Raw genomic sequence first — 17341 nt, 5'->3', positions numbered from 1 at the left:
CTCTGTTATTCTTAGCCTGGCCCCAAACCAAATTCCAAGTGGGAAGAAATTCCTCCCAGTGCTCCGTGCGTGGGATAAAGAGCCCGGAGCCAGGAAAAGAGGAGGGAGAGGAGGTGGAAAAGGGGGGGGGAAAATCTTCTCCCAGCTGCTTCCCACTCCTAAAAAATCTGGGAGGGAATCCAGGCTAAAAATGTTTGATTTTTGTGGCCCTAAAAAATTGGGATTTTGGGTGGGTGGAGAGAGGGGGATCCTCTGGGATCCACTGGGAGCATCAGTTAGGAATTAGTGTATTTGAAGTCATTTTATAAGTAATATTTTAATTAATATCGTGTGGTTAATAATTAAGTGGTGTGGTTAATAATTAAATAACACCATAATTAATGATATGATAAAAATTATAATTAATATTATGATTATCATGAGCTTTATCTACTCAGGTTTTCCCATCTAAACTCACCCATCCTCATCCCTAGGACTATAAATGACTAAAAACTGCTTGAAATGACTAAAAACTACTCCAACTTTCTACAAACGACCACAAATTCCTATAAAAATATTATTTTAAGGTGTTTAATTTCAAATATTTATTAATATTTATTAATATTAATTAATATATCCCACATGGCTGCTGGGGGCTCAGAAAGCCCCCAAGGATTAAGCCACAAACCTCCCCAATTCATCTGCTTTAGAAGACCCAAAAAATAAAAAAAATTAAAAAAATAATAATTCCATCTTGTTCATGAGAAAAGGGAAGCGAGCAGCTCAACCTGAGCCTTGTCAACCACAGGAAATTAAAAAAAAATAAATTATATAAAAAAAAAAAAATCTATTTCTAGCAGCCCAAAAAGAAAGCAAAGCTCCCATTGGAGCAAGAGGCAACGGAACCAAGAAGCCAAAAATCCCCTTTTCTTGGCCCAAAATGAAGACAAATCCCACCTGGGATGAGCTCCAGGGGAGGCTGGATCCTGGGAAGTGGCTGATTTAATGAGAATTAATGAATTTATCCCAGAAATTAATCAGGGGGGGAGGAGGTGGAGCCGTGGCGCTGGGTGAGTCCTCGGTGTTTTGGTTGAATTTTTAGGGAAATCTGAAATAGAAGAAGAGGAAGAGGAGATCACGGAGTTTTTGTATGACTACGCCTCCCGTTTTGGTGAGAAATTGCAAAATTTTATCATTATTCTCATTATTTTTCTTATTATTATTATATCAGAGCATTTGACACCACCGCGGGTGGACGAAGCAGAGCCCGCTGGCTCCAGGCAGGTTTTTTTGCCTCTAAAAAACCAATTAAAAAAAAAAAAAAAGTAGCCAAAAATCCTGGAATTGAGTGTTCTGCAATTAAAAAAAAAAAAAAAACAAAAAAAAAAAAAACCCAAGCCCTGGAGTTGAAGGAAAAAAAAGGGGTGGAAGGAGATGCCCCCAGTCGAGGTCCTGGAGGAGTCAGAGCGTGGCAGAAATTCAGTTTTTATTGAGCCTGGTTATGAAATAAATGCTAAAATCAGTGATTAATACATTAGAAATTAATGTTATTCCTGTTGATTTATTTCCATCCCAAGGGGCAAAAAAAAAAATGCTGAAAGATGGGCTGGGCCAGTGCACCTGCCCCTACCCCTCTGCTTCGTTAGAAAAAAATTCAAGTAAAACTCTGAAATCAGAGAATTTCTCCCCAAAGCAACAAACCTGAGGATAAAACTGAGGAAATTCAGGTTTCTTGCAGCCCGGGTGATCTCCACGAAGCGACGCTGGGCTGAGGGGGAAATGAGATGGAAAAATTAAAAATAAAATTAAAAATAAAATTCAAAGTGAGCTTGGAGTGACCCCTTTCCTCCTCCCAGGTGATTATTTATACGCCACAGCAGAATATTACCCGGAGAACACCACGTTCATCCCCACCATGGATCCCTACACAGTGAGTCAGGAGGGGATTTTTCCTTTTCCCACCCCCAAAAAGGAGATTTTTCTGCCAAAAACGCCGCCCCGAGGAGGAGCAAACGAGCTTAAAATGGGGATTTTCTCCCTAAATCACCCAACGACTCGGTGGAGTTTGCTCTCCTTGCCAAGAGGTTTCTCCCCCCCCCCAGTAAAAACCAGTGGGGAGGTTTGGGAAGCTCCTCAGGGTGTGAATTTGGCTTTTAGCAACCCCAAACCCAGGTTTTTTCAACCCATTTTCTTTTCCAGTGGGGCGAGGAAGAGCCGGAGGACTTAGAGGAGGCGTCGCTGGGATTGTCCCTCAGGTGCCACCTCCCCCTGGTTGTCACCTTCAGCCTCCTGCCCTTCCTGCTGTGACCCTTCAGAAGGTACCAAAACCCCCTTGGAAAGCACCAAAGTTTTCATTATTTAAAAAAAAAAAAAAAAAAAAAAAATTTAATTTGAAAAATATTCCGGCCTCAAACACTGGGAACAACCCAACCCAACTCTTCTTGACCTGGAGGTTTTTGGGTGTTTCTCTTTTTTCTCTCTTTTTTTTTTTTGTTGTTTCTCGTTTATCTCTTTTTTTTGGGGGGGTCTGGACCCCAACAAATCTCATAATTTTACATTTTATATTTTTTTCCAGGAGGTTTGGTCAAAGAGCAGCAAAACCCAAGGAACCCAACGGCGCCGCGGTCTCTGGTTTCAAGGCCCTGGGGGGGAGGACACTGAGGAGAAAAAATTTCCAGCAGCTTGGCTGGATGATGCCTCCCCCCGAGGTGTGCAACCCCCAAAGAGCTTTGTCAGGGCCAAAATATTTCCTTTTTCCTCTGATTCTTTTGTAAATATCAATTCCTGCCAAGAAAATTCCTCCCCGGCCCCGCGCCGAAGCCACCGACACTCTCCGGGGACGGAGCCACCGACTCCGGGGTCACCTCACCAAGAAAAAGCCAGGATTGGGTGGAGAATTTTCCACATCCATGGGTTTCTTTTTCCCAGGATCCCACTCTCACCAAAAATCAGCAATGTTGAGTGTGAAAAGTTGGGAAAAAAACCCAAAAAAAAAAAAAAAACCCAACTCCGGCCCAAGGAGCCCCCGCGGGAGCAAAGTTGGGTGGGAAACGGTCAAGAAATTGGGAGTTGGAGGTTCCTCGTGGCTTGGTTTAGAGGAAAAAAAGGAGGAAAAAAAGCAATCCAACACTCCTGAGGTCTCCACTGCTCTTTTTGGGGGAAAAAATTAAAAAAAAAATTGGTCCTGCCAGGTCTTGGAGGTCCCGAACTGAAGCGACTCAACGGAGCTCCCGGTGGCCTCGTCCAAGGGGTCCCCAAAGCTTTGAAAAACTCATCCAGAACCTGGAAAAAAATGAAAAAAAAAGGGAAATAAAACCCCAGGGAAAATCTTACGGATTGGAATTGGGGTTTGGAGGTTTTTTTGATGCCCGTTTTCCTTAAGTTTTCCCTCCCCAAAACTCTTTCTGCTCCCCAAAGTGCAGGATGTTGATTTTTTTCCCCTCCAGGCAAAAAAAAAAAAATCTGGAAATTAAATCCTGCCTCAGCTTCCCCACCCAGCTTTTCTTCCCCATCCTTTAAGCACCTGGAGAGGAAATAAATTCCATTTTTTTCCACCATTGGGTGACCTGAGCCTCAACCCCCCCCAAAAATCCAACAACCCCGTGGTGAATATCCCCAAAATTCAATTTTTTCACCTCATTTTTAACCCTTTCTCCTAAAAAAAAAATAGGATGGACTCTCCTGATTTGATCCCAAAACAGGAAATATTTTCCCTGCTCGGTTTACACAAAGATTCCCACGTGATTTGGGGTTTTTTTGTTGGTTTTTTTTTTTGTTGTTGTTGTTCAACCACCTCCAGGTCTTTGTGTCTCCCAAGTTCAAAAGAATTCCCAACTAAATATTTACAACTAACGGGACCAACACTTCCCAGGCTGGCAAAACACTTGAAAATTCAGGATATTGGGGACTCCTGGGGCTGATTCAGCACCAAAGCCCCAAATTTAAAATGATTCTTGAATTTTAAAAGCAAAAAAATTAAAAAAAAAAAAAAAAGGGGGGGTTCCATGCTTTCTGCTGCTTAGAAAGGATAAATTTGTCCCAATTCAGCTTTATTTTGGCCTGAAAAGGAAGGGAAAATGATGGGAATTCACCCCAAATGATGGGAATTCACCCCAAAAAATGAGAATTCACCCCAAAAAATGGGAATTCACCCCAAAACAAGGGAATTCACCCCAAAAAATGGAAATTTCCCCTTTCCATGCCCTTTTTTGGTGCCTTTTCTTGCTTTTATTTTTGGGGTGCACCCCCTTCCACCCCTCCCATTAAAGGGGTGCAGCCCCCCCTCTTTCACCCCTCCCATTAATTAAGGGGGAGCAGCCCCCCCCTTTCACCCCTCCCTTTAATAAGGGGTTCAACCCCCCCCATGCCCCCCGATGCAATAAGGGGTTCAAAGCCCCCCCTCTTTCACCCCTCCCATTAAAAAGGGGTTCAACTCCCCCCTTCAGCCCTCCTGTTAATTAAAGGGGTGCAAAGCCCCCCCTCTTTCACCCCTCCCATTAATTAAAGGGGTGCAGCCCCCCCCTTTTACCCCTCCCATTAATTAAAGGGGTGCAAAGACCTCCCCCTTGCACCCCTCCCATTAAGAAGGGGTTCAACCCCCCCCTTTTACCCCTCCAATTAATAAGGGGTGCAACCCCCCCTCTTCCATTAATTAAAGGGGTGCAACCCCCCCCTTCACCCCTCCAATTAAGAAGGGTGCAACCCCCCCCTTGTACCCCTCCCGTTAATAAGGGGTTCAACCCCCCCCTTTCATCCTTCCCCATTAATAAGGGGTGCAACCCCCCCTCTTCCATTAATTAAAGGGGTGCAACCCCCCCCTTGCACCCCTCCAATTAACAAGGGGTGCAAAGCCCCCCCCTTCTACCCCTCCAATTAACAAGGGGTGCAAAGCCCCCCCCTTCCACCCCTCCCATTAATTAAAGGGGTGCAAAGCCCCCCCCTGACACCCCTCCATGCAATAAGGGGTACAACACCCCCCCCCCCTTGCACCCCCTCCCATTAATAAGGGGTTCAACCCCCCCCCTTGCACCCCTCCAATTAATAAGGGGTGCAACCCCCCCTCTTCCATTAATTAAAGGGGTGCAACCCCCCCTTCCACCCCTCCCATTAATTAAAGGGGTGCAAAGCCCCCCCCTGGCACCCCCCCATGCAATAAGGGGTACAACCCCCCCCCCACTTGCACCCCCTCTCATTAAGAAGGGGTTCAACCCCCCCCTTGCACCCCTCCAATTAATAAGGGGTGCAACCCCCCCTCTTCCATTAACTAAAGGGGTGCAGCCCCCCCCCTTTCGCCCTCCCCATTAATGAGGGGCCCAACCCCCCCCCTGTATCCGGACCCCCCCATTCGCCCCCTCCCCAATTTCCCGCCCCCCCCTCCCGGGGCCGCCACGTGCCTCGGGCGCGCGCAACGCGGCCCCGCCCCCCCCTCCTCCTGCCCCGCCCCCGGCGCCCCCTCCCCACGCGTGACTGACAGCTCGGCCGACCAATAGAAGGGCACCACCCTTAGTAGACGCGGCCCAATCACAAGGGCGTCTCGTCGGGGAAGCCCCGCCTTAGGGGCGGAGCCATCTGGGCGGGAGGGGGCGCCATGCGCCATGTCATGGAGGTTCAGTGTGCGAGCGGCCATTGAAGGGGTCGGAGCTGCGCGTAGAGCGAGGCGGCGGCGAGCGCTGCTTTCCGCGGCCTTTTCCCTTCGTTCCTCCTTCCCGGCTTTATCCCGCGGCGGCACCTTCCTCCACCTCCCGCATCGTGCAGCCGTTCCCCCGCCGCGGCCACCCTCCCTCGCCAAGTGCGGAGCCGCGGGAGGGGGGGGGAGATGGAGATGAAGAAGCGAATTAACCTGGAGTTGAGGAACAGAGCCCCCGAGAAGGTGAGGGGCGGCGGGGCTGGGGGGGCCGCGCTCCTTCCCCCCCCCCCTCTCCCCGCACCTCCCCTCACGCCGCCTCCTTTTAGGCCGTGCGGGCCCGGCCCGGGCGCCGCCGAATCTGGGTCAGCCGTGGCGCAGGAGCCCCGGGGAGGGGAGGTGGGCGGCATGGGGACACCCCCCACCCCTCACCCCCGCTTCTTCCCCTCCTTCCTCCGCCCCTCGGCCACAACTTCGCCCCCCGAAGTTGGCTGAGGGATGGGAAGGGAGGTGGTGGGAGGGGGGGGCCCAACTTCCACCGCCGTTAATCCCCCCCTCCCGCCTCCCAACTTGCGGAGTAAACAGGTCACGGCCTTTAGTTTTTTGTTGGTTTTTTTTTTTTTTTTTTCCGCCCGCCTCTTCCCATCCTTTAATTTCTTCTAATTTTATTAATTTTTTTTTTTTTTTTGCCCCCTCTCTCTTTTCCGCCCTGCGTGGCGCGGCTCCGCGCTTTTCCTGCCACCGCCTCCGGGGGGGTTGGGTGCGGGTTTGTGGCCCCTGAACGAGGTTCCCCCCCTTCTCATTGCCTCCTCTTCCAAAAATGGGGAAAAAAGGTAAAAAAATTAGGAGCCCACGTGCGCTACCAGCATGTTCCCCCCCCCTCTTCCCCTTCCATCCTCCTCGGGGACCCAGCGCATCCCCCCCAACCTCCCAACCCCACGCGTGGCTCTGGGGGTGGGATGGGGTTTGTTTTTTTTTGGGTGATTTTTAGGTGTTTTTTGAATCGAGATTGGGGGGAGGAAGCAGCACCCGCAGCCTTTGGCTCACCCAGGAGTAAAGTCCGGATCCATCGTGTGGCTGGGAGGCTGCTCCGCTTCTTGGGGGGGCAGGGGAGGGATTTGGGGTGAAAAGTCCCTAAAACGGTCAATTTCCCCACCAGTTTCTCTTAAGTTTCGCAGCCCAGAGACCTGAGTGAGGTCTGGAGGTGGCATTTGGGGTGAAGCCCCTTGAAGTGTTCTTCCAAACTTTGTGCTTGTTTGCAGTTTTGGTTTTGTTGTGTTTTGGGCTTTTTGTGTTTTTTTTTTAATAATGAAAAAAATAAAACAATAGCCAGAGTTTGCTTGAAACTGGGAAATTTTGCTGCTCGGAGGCCCAGTGGGTTGCAGATGTTGTTTTTTTAAAAAAAAAAAAAGTGTGGAGGGGAAAGGAAGAGTCTCCTTGTTAATGTCCTTTTTAATGAGCCAGGGTATTCCGCTCGGAGATAAAATAATTTCAGATTAATTGGCTGCTCCTTGTTCTCTGTGCCCTGTATCGATCAGCTGGCTGAGTTGAGTGGCTTTGGAGTGAGGAAATTATTTAATTGGGGCTTAATTAACCCGCAGGAACTCGGGGCTGAAATAATCTGAAGCCAGGAGGTTGAGGATTCAGAAAAAAAAAAAACCCAAACAGTTTGAAGATGCACAATGAAATTATTAAGATTTTAGGAACCAGGTTGAGTCGTGGCTTCTACCCAGGGTGAGGAGGCACTGGAGGAAGGGCTGAAAATCTCCATGAGTGAAATCTGGGCCTAGATGAGAGGTTTTTGTTCAATTTCAAGCGCGTTAAGAGCGAGGGGAAAAAATTATTAAAAAATACAACCGACCAACCACGTGGGGGTCGGTGATTTCGGCTCCCGAGTCTAAATTTCACCAAAGTAAGGTGAAGGGGTTGTTGGGTCAGGTGGTGGGTGTTGAGGTGTTGAGTTGACTTTGGTGTCCTGTTGGAAGGTGACAGAGTTGGTGCTGGACAACTGCCGGTCAAGCAACGGCGAAATCGAAGGGCTCAACGACTCCTTTAAGGAACTCAAGTTTCTCAGCATGGCCAACGTTGAGCTGACCTCCCTGGCCAAGCTCCCCACGTTGAGTAAGCTCCGAAAGGTGGGTGTGGGACCCTCAAAATCACGGGTGACAATCCACAGTGGGACTTGCAACACCCAACGTTGAGCTTGGGTGGCGTTTCCCACCCCCGAAACCGCGTCGGGCCCCATCGAGTTGGGTTTTTAAAAGATCTGAAATTGGTTTGGGTGTTGGTTGGGCTTGGGCGACCACCTCTTTGGAGGTTTTTGTGGAAAAGGTGGTGGGTGGCCCTGTGTTGCTGAGGGGGATGGTTGGGAAGAGGTGGTTGTGTTGCAGTGAGCGCCAAGGTTCCGCGTTGTCCGAAAAATGTGGAATTTTGAGGAATTTTTTCGCGGCCGGAGCGTTCAACTTGTGCTTGGGAACTTGGGGGGCTCTCCCGGAGCTTCTGTCCCAAAGTTTTTTGGTCAAAGAAGAACTCAATCTGCAGGGAACAATGGGAAAATGTCAGTTGTTCCAATGGTTTCCTCTTTCCCAGTTGGAGTTGAGCGACAACATCATTTCCGGAGGCCTGGATGTCCTTGCAGAAAGATGTCCAAATCTCACATATCTAAACCTAAGTGGCAACAAAATCAAAGATCTTGGCACTGTGGAAGCTCTTGTAAGTACAAAGTGAGGAGAGGGGCTGATGGGAAATGTCCCTCTAAGAAATAGTGCTTTAAAATCAAGCTTAAATTCTTTTGGGTGGCACTGTCAGGGCTGAGGATGGGTGTGGAAACAGCAAAAAAAATGTTGCTTGGCTCTTAGATATTCCATTTAATTTGGGTTTTTTTCTGGCCAGTTGAGGTGAAACCATGGTGGTTTAGGTTTGTGGGGATCCCAGTTGGTTCCTTGTTGTTGAAGACAGGATTTGGGAACATCTGGCTATGAAATTCCTCCTTGGAGTGGGATGGATGGATGGATGGATGGAGTAGTTTTGGAGCTTCTCTTTGGTCTTTGCCAAGCAAATGATCCTCTTCATTTGTGAAGGAAAAGTTTGGCTCCCAAGCAGCTTTTGCTGAGGTGTGGGGTGCTGGGGATGTGAGGTGGTGAGGCAGGAGCAGACCTGGAAAGCAGCAGCAGTTTGATGGATTTTTAGTTGAGGATTTTGAGCCAGGTTGCCTGTTTCTGTAACTGCTCCCCAAAATTCTTCACCTCCTGGTGGTTTAACCCTGTAGGGAGTGCACAGAGGAAAGCATTTTATTTTTATTTTTTTTTTTTAACCAAAGCCAAAATGGTTTGATGTATAAAGTCTGCAAAGTGAAAAAAAATCAGGTTTTTTTTGTTCAGAAAGCAAACTCTGTAGTTAAGCATCTTGCCAACTGCTGACAAAGTGCCTGTAACTAAAGGACTCTGCCTGTTTGCTGAAGGCTGCTGGAGTTGGGAAGTTTTTGCCTGAAGAAAAAGAGGTGTTGCAAACAAAACCCAAACGTTTTGGGCAGGCTCTGCATGGGGTTTGGTGCTTCCTGGGTGTGTTGGGTTGGAACGTGCTGAGGGCTTGGTCTGCAGAGGCAAAAATCCCCAAAGTGAGAACTCGTTGGGAGTTGTGACTCCTGCAGACAACTTTTTGAGCTGAATTTGTGTTTTATGGGGAGCAAAATCTCTGTAGAAAAAGGGGTGGGGATGAAACTCATCCTGTAGCTGGTGAACCTGTGCTCAGGTTCAAGTGGTGTGACTTGAAGGACCAGGTCAAGAAACAGGGAGGAAAATCCCCCCTCCCACCCCCCAATTTTCCTTTCTTTTCAGCAAAATCTGAAAAATTTGAAGAGCCTTGACCTGTTCAACTGTGAGATCACAAAACTAGAGGATTACAGGGACAGCATTTTTGAGCTGCTTCAGCAAATCACATACCTCGATGGATTTGATCAGGAAGATAACGAGGCTCCAGACTCAGAAGATGAGGATGATGAGGGTAATTTCCTGCAGAAAACTGGTGGAAATGCAGCGTGGGGTGCAGGGACTTCTGGAACACATCAGCACGGGGCTGTGCTTGGGTTTCTGAAGCTCTGGTTTGGGGGATTTGGTTGGTTTTGACTCCTGGGAAAGGTTTTCAGTCTTCTTGCAGAGGTTTGAATCAAGATCTTTTTTAGAGAAATGTAAATATTCTCAAGATAAGTTGGTTGGAAAAAAAAAAAAAACACCTCTGAAAGCCAAGTCATCGATCCTCAAAATGTGAAAAATCAAACAAATGCTTGAAAATTGGGGATGAAGTTGAAAATTGGGGTGTTAAATCACCTCAGCATGGCTTGGAAGCTGCTTGACTGAAGGGATTTTGTGCTGCAGAGACAGAAATAAAGAGAGATGTGATCTCTGTGGAGCTGTAGGTGCTCCACAGTCACTGGGAAGTGTAATGCATTCAGCTAGTTTTGCCTTGAAATATTTTAGGGTTTGGCTCTGCCCAGAAGCCTCTTCCCCTTCCACCAACTCAGTTTTCAGCTGGAGTTTGCATACAGAGCTGCTTCAGGCTTTGAGGGTTTTGCCTGAAGCTTGGGATGTAAAAATATTGGTAGCCTTGCTTCAGGGGGAAGCATTTTAAAGAGTAACTTCATGGAAATCAAGCTTGTTTCCCACACGTTGCCTGCATTTAAAAAAAAAAAAAAAAAATCCTGGAAAAAAATTAAAAAAAAAAAAAAAGCTAGAGTTGGCTTTACCTGGTGGGGGTGAACTTGTAGGAAAAGAGGATTTAATTCAGCTTCACTTTGGGTGCCTCTTTTTCCAGAAGGAGATGAAGATGATGATGATGAAGATGAGAACGAAGCTGGTCCTCCAGGGGAGTATGAAGAGGAAGATGATGAAGATGAGGGGGGCTCAGATTTGGGGGAAGGAGAAGAGGAGGAGGAAGTTGGTCTTTCCTACCTGATGAAAGAAGAGATTCAGGTAAAAAGTTGGTAAATCCTCTCAGATCCAAGACAAGGAGGAAATCTGCCAACAGATTGGTGTCTGGGCCCAGGCACAGAGGAGCAGAGTAGGTGGAGTGATGGATTTTAGAGAGAAATTCCCCCAAAAACAAAGCCTTTGCCTGGTGCCTGCCAGGTACTGGGAGACTTGCAGGGTTTGGTTCACCTGTGCCTCAGGTAAGATGAAGCAAAGGAGAAGTCTGTGAGGCTTGGGTTTGGTTTTTTTTTTTTTTTTTTTGGTGGGTTTTTTTAGTGGTTTTTTTTTTGGGGGGGGGGGGGGTTGTGTTGTTTTTTTGTGGTTTTTTTTTTTTGTTTTTTTTTTGTTTTTTTTTTTTGGTTTTTTTTTTTTTGGTTTTTTTTTTTGGTTTTTTTTTTTTGGTTTTTTTTTTTTTTTTTGTCATTTAAAAATTGTCCTGGTGGTGGTGTGAGGAGCTGTGGACACCAGCCCAGAGGATCTCTCAAGTAACACTGTGCTAAAAAGGAAATGGAGGGGTCTTAAGGTAGAAAATAGAAATGTTTTGCAAGTTTTGGAGTTTTGGAGTGAAGGGAAACCCAAGATTTCTTGCTCTCCTTCAACATCTCCAAGGGGCTCAGAGGGAGAAGTGTCTGGCACAGATTCTTGGAAGTCTCAGCTCACAAAAGCCCTGATTTTATCTCCCATCAGCTGCATTTCCCAGGGCTGTGCAGAAAAATCCTCAACTAAATTCAGAGTTCTTCATTTTTCTTGTAATTTAAGCCTCTGGTTGAAACACAACTGGTGAAGCTAAGGCTTCAAATCTGCTCTGAAGCCCAGAACTTCAAGGTGGTTTTTAGTGGCTTGAAAGGAAAACTAAAAGCTGTTTGTCACCTTTGTTGCCTCTTCAGATCATTTTGTAATTCTGCAGATGAATAAGTGGGAAAAACAAAGCAGAAAAAAGCTTGGGGTAGATAATAGGCTGGGTGATTCTGTACTTGCTGAGTGCCCCTCAAAAAATAAATGTGGAACAGGAGCTGAGCAGTCAGGTTGTGTGTAAGGAAAGACCTGGAATCAACAGCAATTAAAAAAAAATTATATTTCATGCTTTTTGCAAAGGATGAAGATGATGATGATGACTACGTTGAAGAAGGAGGTGATGAGGAGGAAGAAGGTAAGTGCCCAAGTTGAGTGGAACAAGAGATTCTCTGCAGGTTTCTTGGAGAAATTTAATGGCAGAAATTGCTCCTTGGCTGCTCTGCTTCATGTGAGGTGTTTTAGGATCAGTTTGAGCAGGTGGTGAAGGAGCTGTGCATGATTTTTTTTTTTTTTTTTGTCAGTTCATAGAATAAAAATAAAGAAGAAATGCCAGGGTTTCAAAGTCTTGTTGCTGTTCTGGAGAGTTTTGTAGAGTTCTGTTTGCAAGAAGTGGGTGACTCAAGTATTTTTTCATAAAATAGCTTTTTATCTTGCTTGATAAAGACCTGTAAGAAGTTAAACATATTGCCCATTTCTTTTTTGTACCTTTTTGAGGTTTCCAGGTGTTGAGGAAAGGCCAGCCTTGTGTTGGATCCTCCTGCTCTGTTCCAACAGACATTGAAACAACATCTCATCTTAAAATTAGCTGCCTTCTCCTCTGAATTTTCCTTTTCTGAGGATTTGGGGCTCCATCCTAATCCTGAAACTCTCCCTAGCAGCCAAATTTCATGTTAAACCAGGAGAACTGTGTAAGATGTAGCTAAATTCTAGAATGTCTCAGCAGACCATTCTGCAGGCTTGGCTTTGTGGAGCAGTTTTTGGAGCTGTGTCTGACTGAAATCCTGAAGAAATAACGTTAATTTTTCACTCCTCACACGTGCAGCCTTTGAATCTTTTAAAAAAGCAGGTGGGCAGGGGGTGATGAGCTGCTGGAGAAGGAAGATTTGACAAAATTGCAATTTCCTGATGTGGCCACAAGAGAGCAGAGTTTGCTGAGCGAGTCCAGCAGCTTCCTGAGCACGAGCTCGGAGGGGTTAAACCAGAAATTAGGAAAAAACGTCAAATTAGAAAACGTTGTTTCCATTGGAGTTCTCAAATCGCTGTTGAGAAACACTTATTTTGGGTTTTTTTGGTACCCCCACTTGGTTCTCCTCAGCATCATCTTAGTTGTGAAAGAGCAACTTAAACTGATTTTTTTGGAATTATTTTGTGACGTTTGGGGTGGTGAACTCCAACCACACCTTCATCTCCTTTAATTTTCCTCTGATTTTTGGGGTGTCTGAGGGAGTGAGGTCCATGCCTGCCTCTTTTCTGTCAGCAGAGGGTGTTCGAGGGGAGAAGAGGAAACGAGACCCTGAAGATGAAGGAGAGGAAGAGGAGGATTAAAGTTGTTCCAGCCCCAAGTAGGACCAGACTCTTCAGTTCCAGACATGCAATAGTGATTATGCAGCTCTCTTATGTCTCCATGTACCATAGATGTCCCTACAGAAGAGAATATGTTAACTTTTTATAGGAAAAAGTGTGGTTTTACTATTCTTGCCCTTTTTATCATTCCAAATAAGATATAATAGCCTGGTAGTGAACCTATGTGTAGGAAATCAATTTTCAGCCCTATAATCACTGAAGCCATTGTCAGGTTTTTTCTCTCCTTTCCCCCCCCCCTCCCTTCTAGACTTTTATTTGGAGCTCTTTAATTTTCTACAAGCTTGCTGTGTTGGTCATTAGCCCAAGAGTTGAACCACCCATTTCACATGGTGTGAATTTCCTTCAAGATTTTAAAGTTTTTATACTAAAAAAAAAAAAAAAAAAAGAAAAAAAAGAAAAAAAAAAAAGTGCTGAATTTCAAAAAATGCTCCATGGGGAATTCCAGTCTCTTTTCAGTGAGATGTTTGACTGTAGCCTGAGTTTACCAGGGATTCTGTTTGAAATTGACAACTTGATTCCATCTTTATTTCAGCTTTCTAAAAGGTGACTCCTGAAATATTTTATTTTTTTTTTTTTAAGTCTTCTCTGCATTTTGTGTGTTATATCCTAAAGCCTCAGTGGGTTTCAGAAGATATTTTTTCCTGCTTGTCCAAGTGGTTGGGGTTTTGCTGGAGGATACCTGGAGGAATGCATCTTGGCAAACTGAAAGGGTTGTAATCTACAGGTTTTGCCCCAAAATATTGATTAGAGGTGTTACAAAAGCAAATAATCTGTAGTTTTCAACCATTTCTCTCAGAGTAGGTGCTAAATGTTCCCTCCCTTTGCTCTCATGGTGTCATTTGGGGAATTCTGCAGCAGTCCTGCTATCTGGCTGGACAATATTTGCATTTTTAGTGCAGATGTTAACGGGTAACTCCTTCAAGCACATTATTTTTTTTTTTTTCAGACAACTCCTTCCCCACTTTTACAGCATCTCACAAGGCAGAAAGCTGACCCATGAGTTCATCTTTCCTCCCAGGTCACCTTTTCAACTTTATCAATCTGGTTGTAGGCAAAACATTCAAGCTTGTGTATAATACTAGGTAATAGTTTAGGGTTTTTTTATATCAAATGGCTGCAGAAACTTGTTCTAATGGGTACAGTTGGTGCAAGTACAGTGCAGACAAGCTCTTTATTTTTTTTTTTTTTTTCCTGGCAGCCTGTGACCACCAGGTCTTGGTAATTCTGCCCCAATGGATTCATGTTTTCTCTTGGAGCCACTGCAAAAGAAATTTCAGACACAGAGCATTCCTCCTTCAGCTCCCATTTGGAATTCCACCAGTAGTCTTGCTCTAAAACCTAATTTCCATTGTGTCACATAGGTACTGAACCAAATAACACACACAGCTTTATTCAAGAGAATTATTTTTATATGTCTTGGCTGACAGGAGCTGCCATGAAACTGGGGGAGACACCTTGGGTGGGAGATTTCCTGGACCTAAGAAAGAGTCAGTCACCTGTAGCTCTGTTACCTGTGAATATTTAATAGTTGTTTCACACTAGCAGACTTTTCAATGTGACTTCAAGCAAGTTCAGATACTGCAGGGTTGAAGTTCTGCAAAGCCAGAGTTCTTGTGTGGTTTGGTTTGGGTTTTTTTATTTTTATTTTTTCTTCCCCCTCCCTCCCTCCCAGAATAGAGCCTTAAACCATAGTTCCTCACCTGGGAAGCATCACTGGTCTGAAGGGATTGCAGAGGGCAACAGACCTGGAAATGAACTGAGAAAAGGGGGGGTTGAGTTATTTTGGTTTTCTCTTTTTTTTTTTTTTTTTTTTTTTTAAAAACTATCTGTAAAGACACTAGAAAAGTAGAGGTAAAACTACATCTACAGCCACAACCTTGAGTTCCTGTGTTGGTGTGTGAGTACTGAATGAGTAGAACCCTTAGGTAAGTGCACATCTTAGCTTGTCGTGGAGGCTCTGTGTTCCAGGCAGTTGCTTTGTGCTCAGCTTTGAGGTAGAAAAGTGTCTTTTCCCATCTTTTTTTTTTTTTTTTGCTTGGGTTGTTTGGGTTTTTTGTTTTGTTTTGGTAGTCTGGGCGAATGATTGAAACCTGTTATTTATAAGTGTGTACTTCCAAGTACCTCATCAGGGTTTGGTTTGTTTTTTTTTTCCATAATTGTCTTTTCCTGATGCATATAAAATGAGTTGGAAGCAGGGAAAAAACAAAAAAAAAAACAACCCAACCAATCTTTCCATTTAAGAAATAAAAATTGAGTCTTCTTTCAGTCAGCAAGTCCAGTTTGGATACTGGATGAAACAAAACCAGAATAAACTTAAGTTTAAAAGGTTAACAGACCTTCCCCACAACTTCAAGCTTCTTAAAAACCAACTTGTAGAGTCGTGCATCAGCCTCTCCATAAAAAAAAAAAAAAATTAAAAAAAAAAAATCTGAGCCTCACACCAACTCTAAAGAACTATTGTCTTTTCCTCAGCATTTTACCATCACTGAAGTGTAGTTTCCTATTTGTCAGCTTGGCATGCAATGAAACAGAGTTGCATTTTTTAAAACTTAAGTAATACAGAGCCTCCAGATAACTTTTGAAACTTTTTTGCTTGGTGGGTGGTCTTTTCATGCAAATATGTAAGGGTGGGTTTTATATTTTGTAGAGGTTTTTGTCCTATTTTAATGCTCTTTGTATGGCAGTATGTATATAGTGTGTTTTTGGTTCCTTCTCAAACTCTTTCCTTAAAACTTTGGAGTAACTGATTTTGTGCAACTGTGTTTTGAATAAAGCCATGGCAGTGTTAAATTAAAGAAAACAACCCTGCAGCACTCTTCTTATAATTTTTAGTTGTAACAAAACATGTTTCCTCCCCACTCGTGCTGTAAATTTTAAATTAAAAAAGAAAAAAAGTTTTCAAACTGAATTATTTCAAATAAATTGAGACTATTGTGTGGAATTACTTCTTTTAGTAGGGACAGACTGTGGGATCTCTTAAGGAATGGACTAAGAGCTAATTGTTTTTTTGTTACCTGCAGAATTTCTGCCTCTTTGTGCCTGGAATTTGGATTTTATGTTATTTTGGTTCTTGGTAACGTTGTCACAGTTGAGGAAGGATGGATGAGAAGCACGAAATGAGGACTGGATCCTTTAAGAGTGTTTCCAGATGAGTTTAAATGTAGAAATGTGTGTTGGAGCTATGGAAACCAATACAAGTGTAGCTGAGCTGTGCAAGTCTGAGCCTTGAGAAACAAAAATGAAACTTGAGAGCCTGGTTATTCTATTTTGCTCCTCAGAAATGCTGACTTAGTGTGAGCTGCAAGTCCTTTCGAAGGAGCTGCCTCGGTCTGTGGGAGTTATTCCTCATTTGAGAACAATGTTTATTTTAAAAAATCTCCTTATCCAGCTAGACAGAGCATTGTGGTTTTGTTTTGGGATTCGTCCAGCAGTCTTGGCAAAAAAAAAAAAAATAAATCTGGATCCACTTGAGAAAGCTACTCACCCAACAAGCTTTTCTTCTCCAAAATGAGTGAGCAGCCAAGAAATGGGTGGTGTTTTTTCTGGGATTATTCCTTTTTCCCTGTTTTAAATGTGGGGAGGATTTGCCTTCCCATCTGAAGCCTCAGTTTGCCCCCTCTGCACCTCTCATCCCACCGGAGTGAGGCTGAACATGGAACCTGAGCTTTAAGGTTATTTTTAAAAGCCCGTGAGTACCTATGGGGGGTTTATTCGGTGGTTTCATATTAACTAAACCCAAGCTGTTCTATTCTGCTCTATGGCTTAGCAAGGTGAGGACTACAAACCCAGGCACGTCTTGAGAATCAGGAAAAACTTGAGGCGTGGGATGACTCTTGGCGATGTTGTGAGGTGAGCAGCTTGTCGTGACCTGTCACCAAACCACCTTTCTTACTCTGTTTCCAACACACCTCTGCTGCTGCACAACCCCTCTGTCCCTCCTGAGGCAGGGATGCTCGATGGGAAGGCAGGGACAGAGGGAAAGCAGCAGCTCTCCAGAGGCTAAAACCGGCCCTGCCTGCTGTCTCCGGAGGCTCTGCCGCCCTCCATTTTGTCGCAGGAGGGAGGGGAAGCCCTGCTGGTGGGGCGGCCCTGAGCCTTCCTCCTCCTCACGGAGCTTTCTGTTTGCTTTATTGCCCCATCTTTCCTCTCTTCCCGACCCTTTATCTCCCACTCGTGTTGCCTTTCCCTTCCTCAGGGCTCACGGACGCCTCATGAGAGGAACGGGGCCACTTCCCCCCTCCCGCCCTTCCCTCCCCTCCGCCGCCGCCTGAGGGGGCGAGAGCGGGAAATCGTTAACCCACGGGTTCGCCCCCCCCAGCCAGCAGGGGCCGAGCCGCGATCGCGCCGCTGATTGGCTGAGATTTGCCGCAGTTCCGCCCCCTCCCCCTCTTCCCGC

At 45.4% G+C, this 17341-nt stretch overlaps 1 protein-coding gene across 2 annotated transcripts; it reads left to right on the top strand.

Moving 5' to 3' along the window:
- The first annotated feature begins 5531 nt into the window (after window positions 1–5531).
- On the top strand, window positions 5532–15867 carry ANP32E (acidic nuclear phosphoprotein 32 family member E). Of its 2 annotated transcripts, none has more exons than XM_071727123.1 (7): window positions 5532–5848; window positions 7588–7737; window positions 8192–8314; window positions 9439–9604; window positions 10412–10569; window positions 11662–11716; window positions 12842–15867. In XM_071727123.1, the coding sequence occupies exons 1-7, from the start codon at window positions 5795–5797 to the stop codon at window positions 12904–12906; spliced, it is 771 nt and encodes a 256-aa protein (XP_071583224.1). In that variant the 5' UTR covers window positions 5532–5794; the 3' UTR covers window positions 12907–15867. The 2 variants fall into 2 exon arrangements, with proteins under 2 accessions (XP_071583224.1, XP_071583223.1); XM_071727122.1 differs by having other exon boundaries at window positions 12839–15867.
- The last annotated feature ends 1474 nt before the right edge of the window (window positions 15868–17341 follow it).

Source organism: Heliangelus exortis, chromosome 27, assembly GCF_036169615.1.
Source record: "Heliangelus exortis chromosome 27, bHelExo1.hap1, whole genome shotgun sequence".
Taxonomy (NCBI): domain Eukaryota; kingdom Metazoa; phylum Chordata; class Aves; order Apodiformes; family Trochilidae; genus Heliangelus; species Heliangelus exortis.
This window is presented reverse-complemented; position numbering and strand designations above follow the sequence as displayed.

What these genes read in the sequence shown, in the direction of transcription:
- ANP32E (XM_071727122.1), top strand. Translation starts at nt 5,795, where the DNA reads ATGGAGATGAAGAAGCGAATTAACCTGGAGTTGAGGAACAGAGCCCCC. An exon ending in CGTTGAGTAAGCTCCGAAAG is followed by an intron (nt 7,738 to 8,191) that starts GTGGGTGTGGGA and finishes CCTCTTTCCCAG; the next exon opens with TTGGAGTTGAGCGACAACAT. An exon ending in AGGTGATGAGGAGGAAGAAG is followed by an intron (nt 11,717 to 12,838) that starts GTAAGTGCCCAA and finishes CTTTTCTGTCAG; the next exon opens with CAGAGGGTGTTCGAGGGGAG.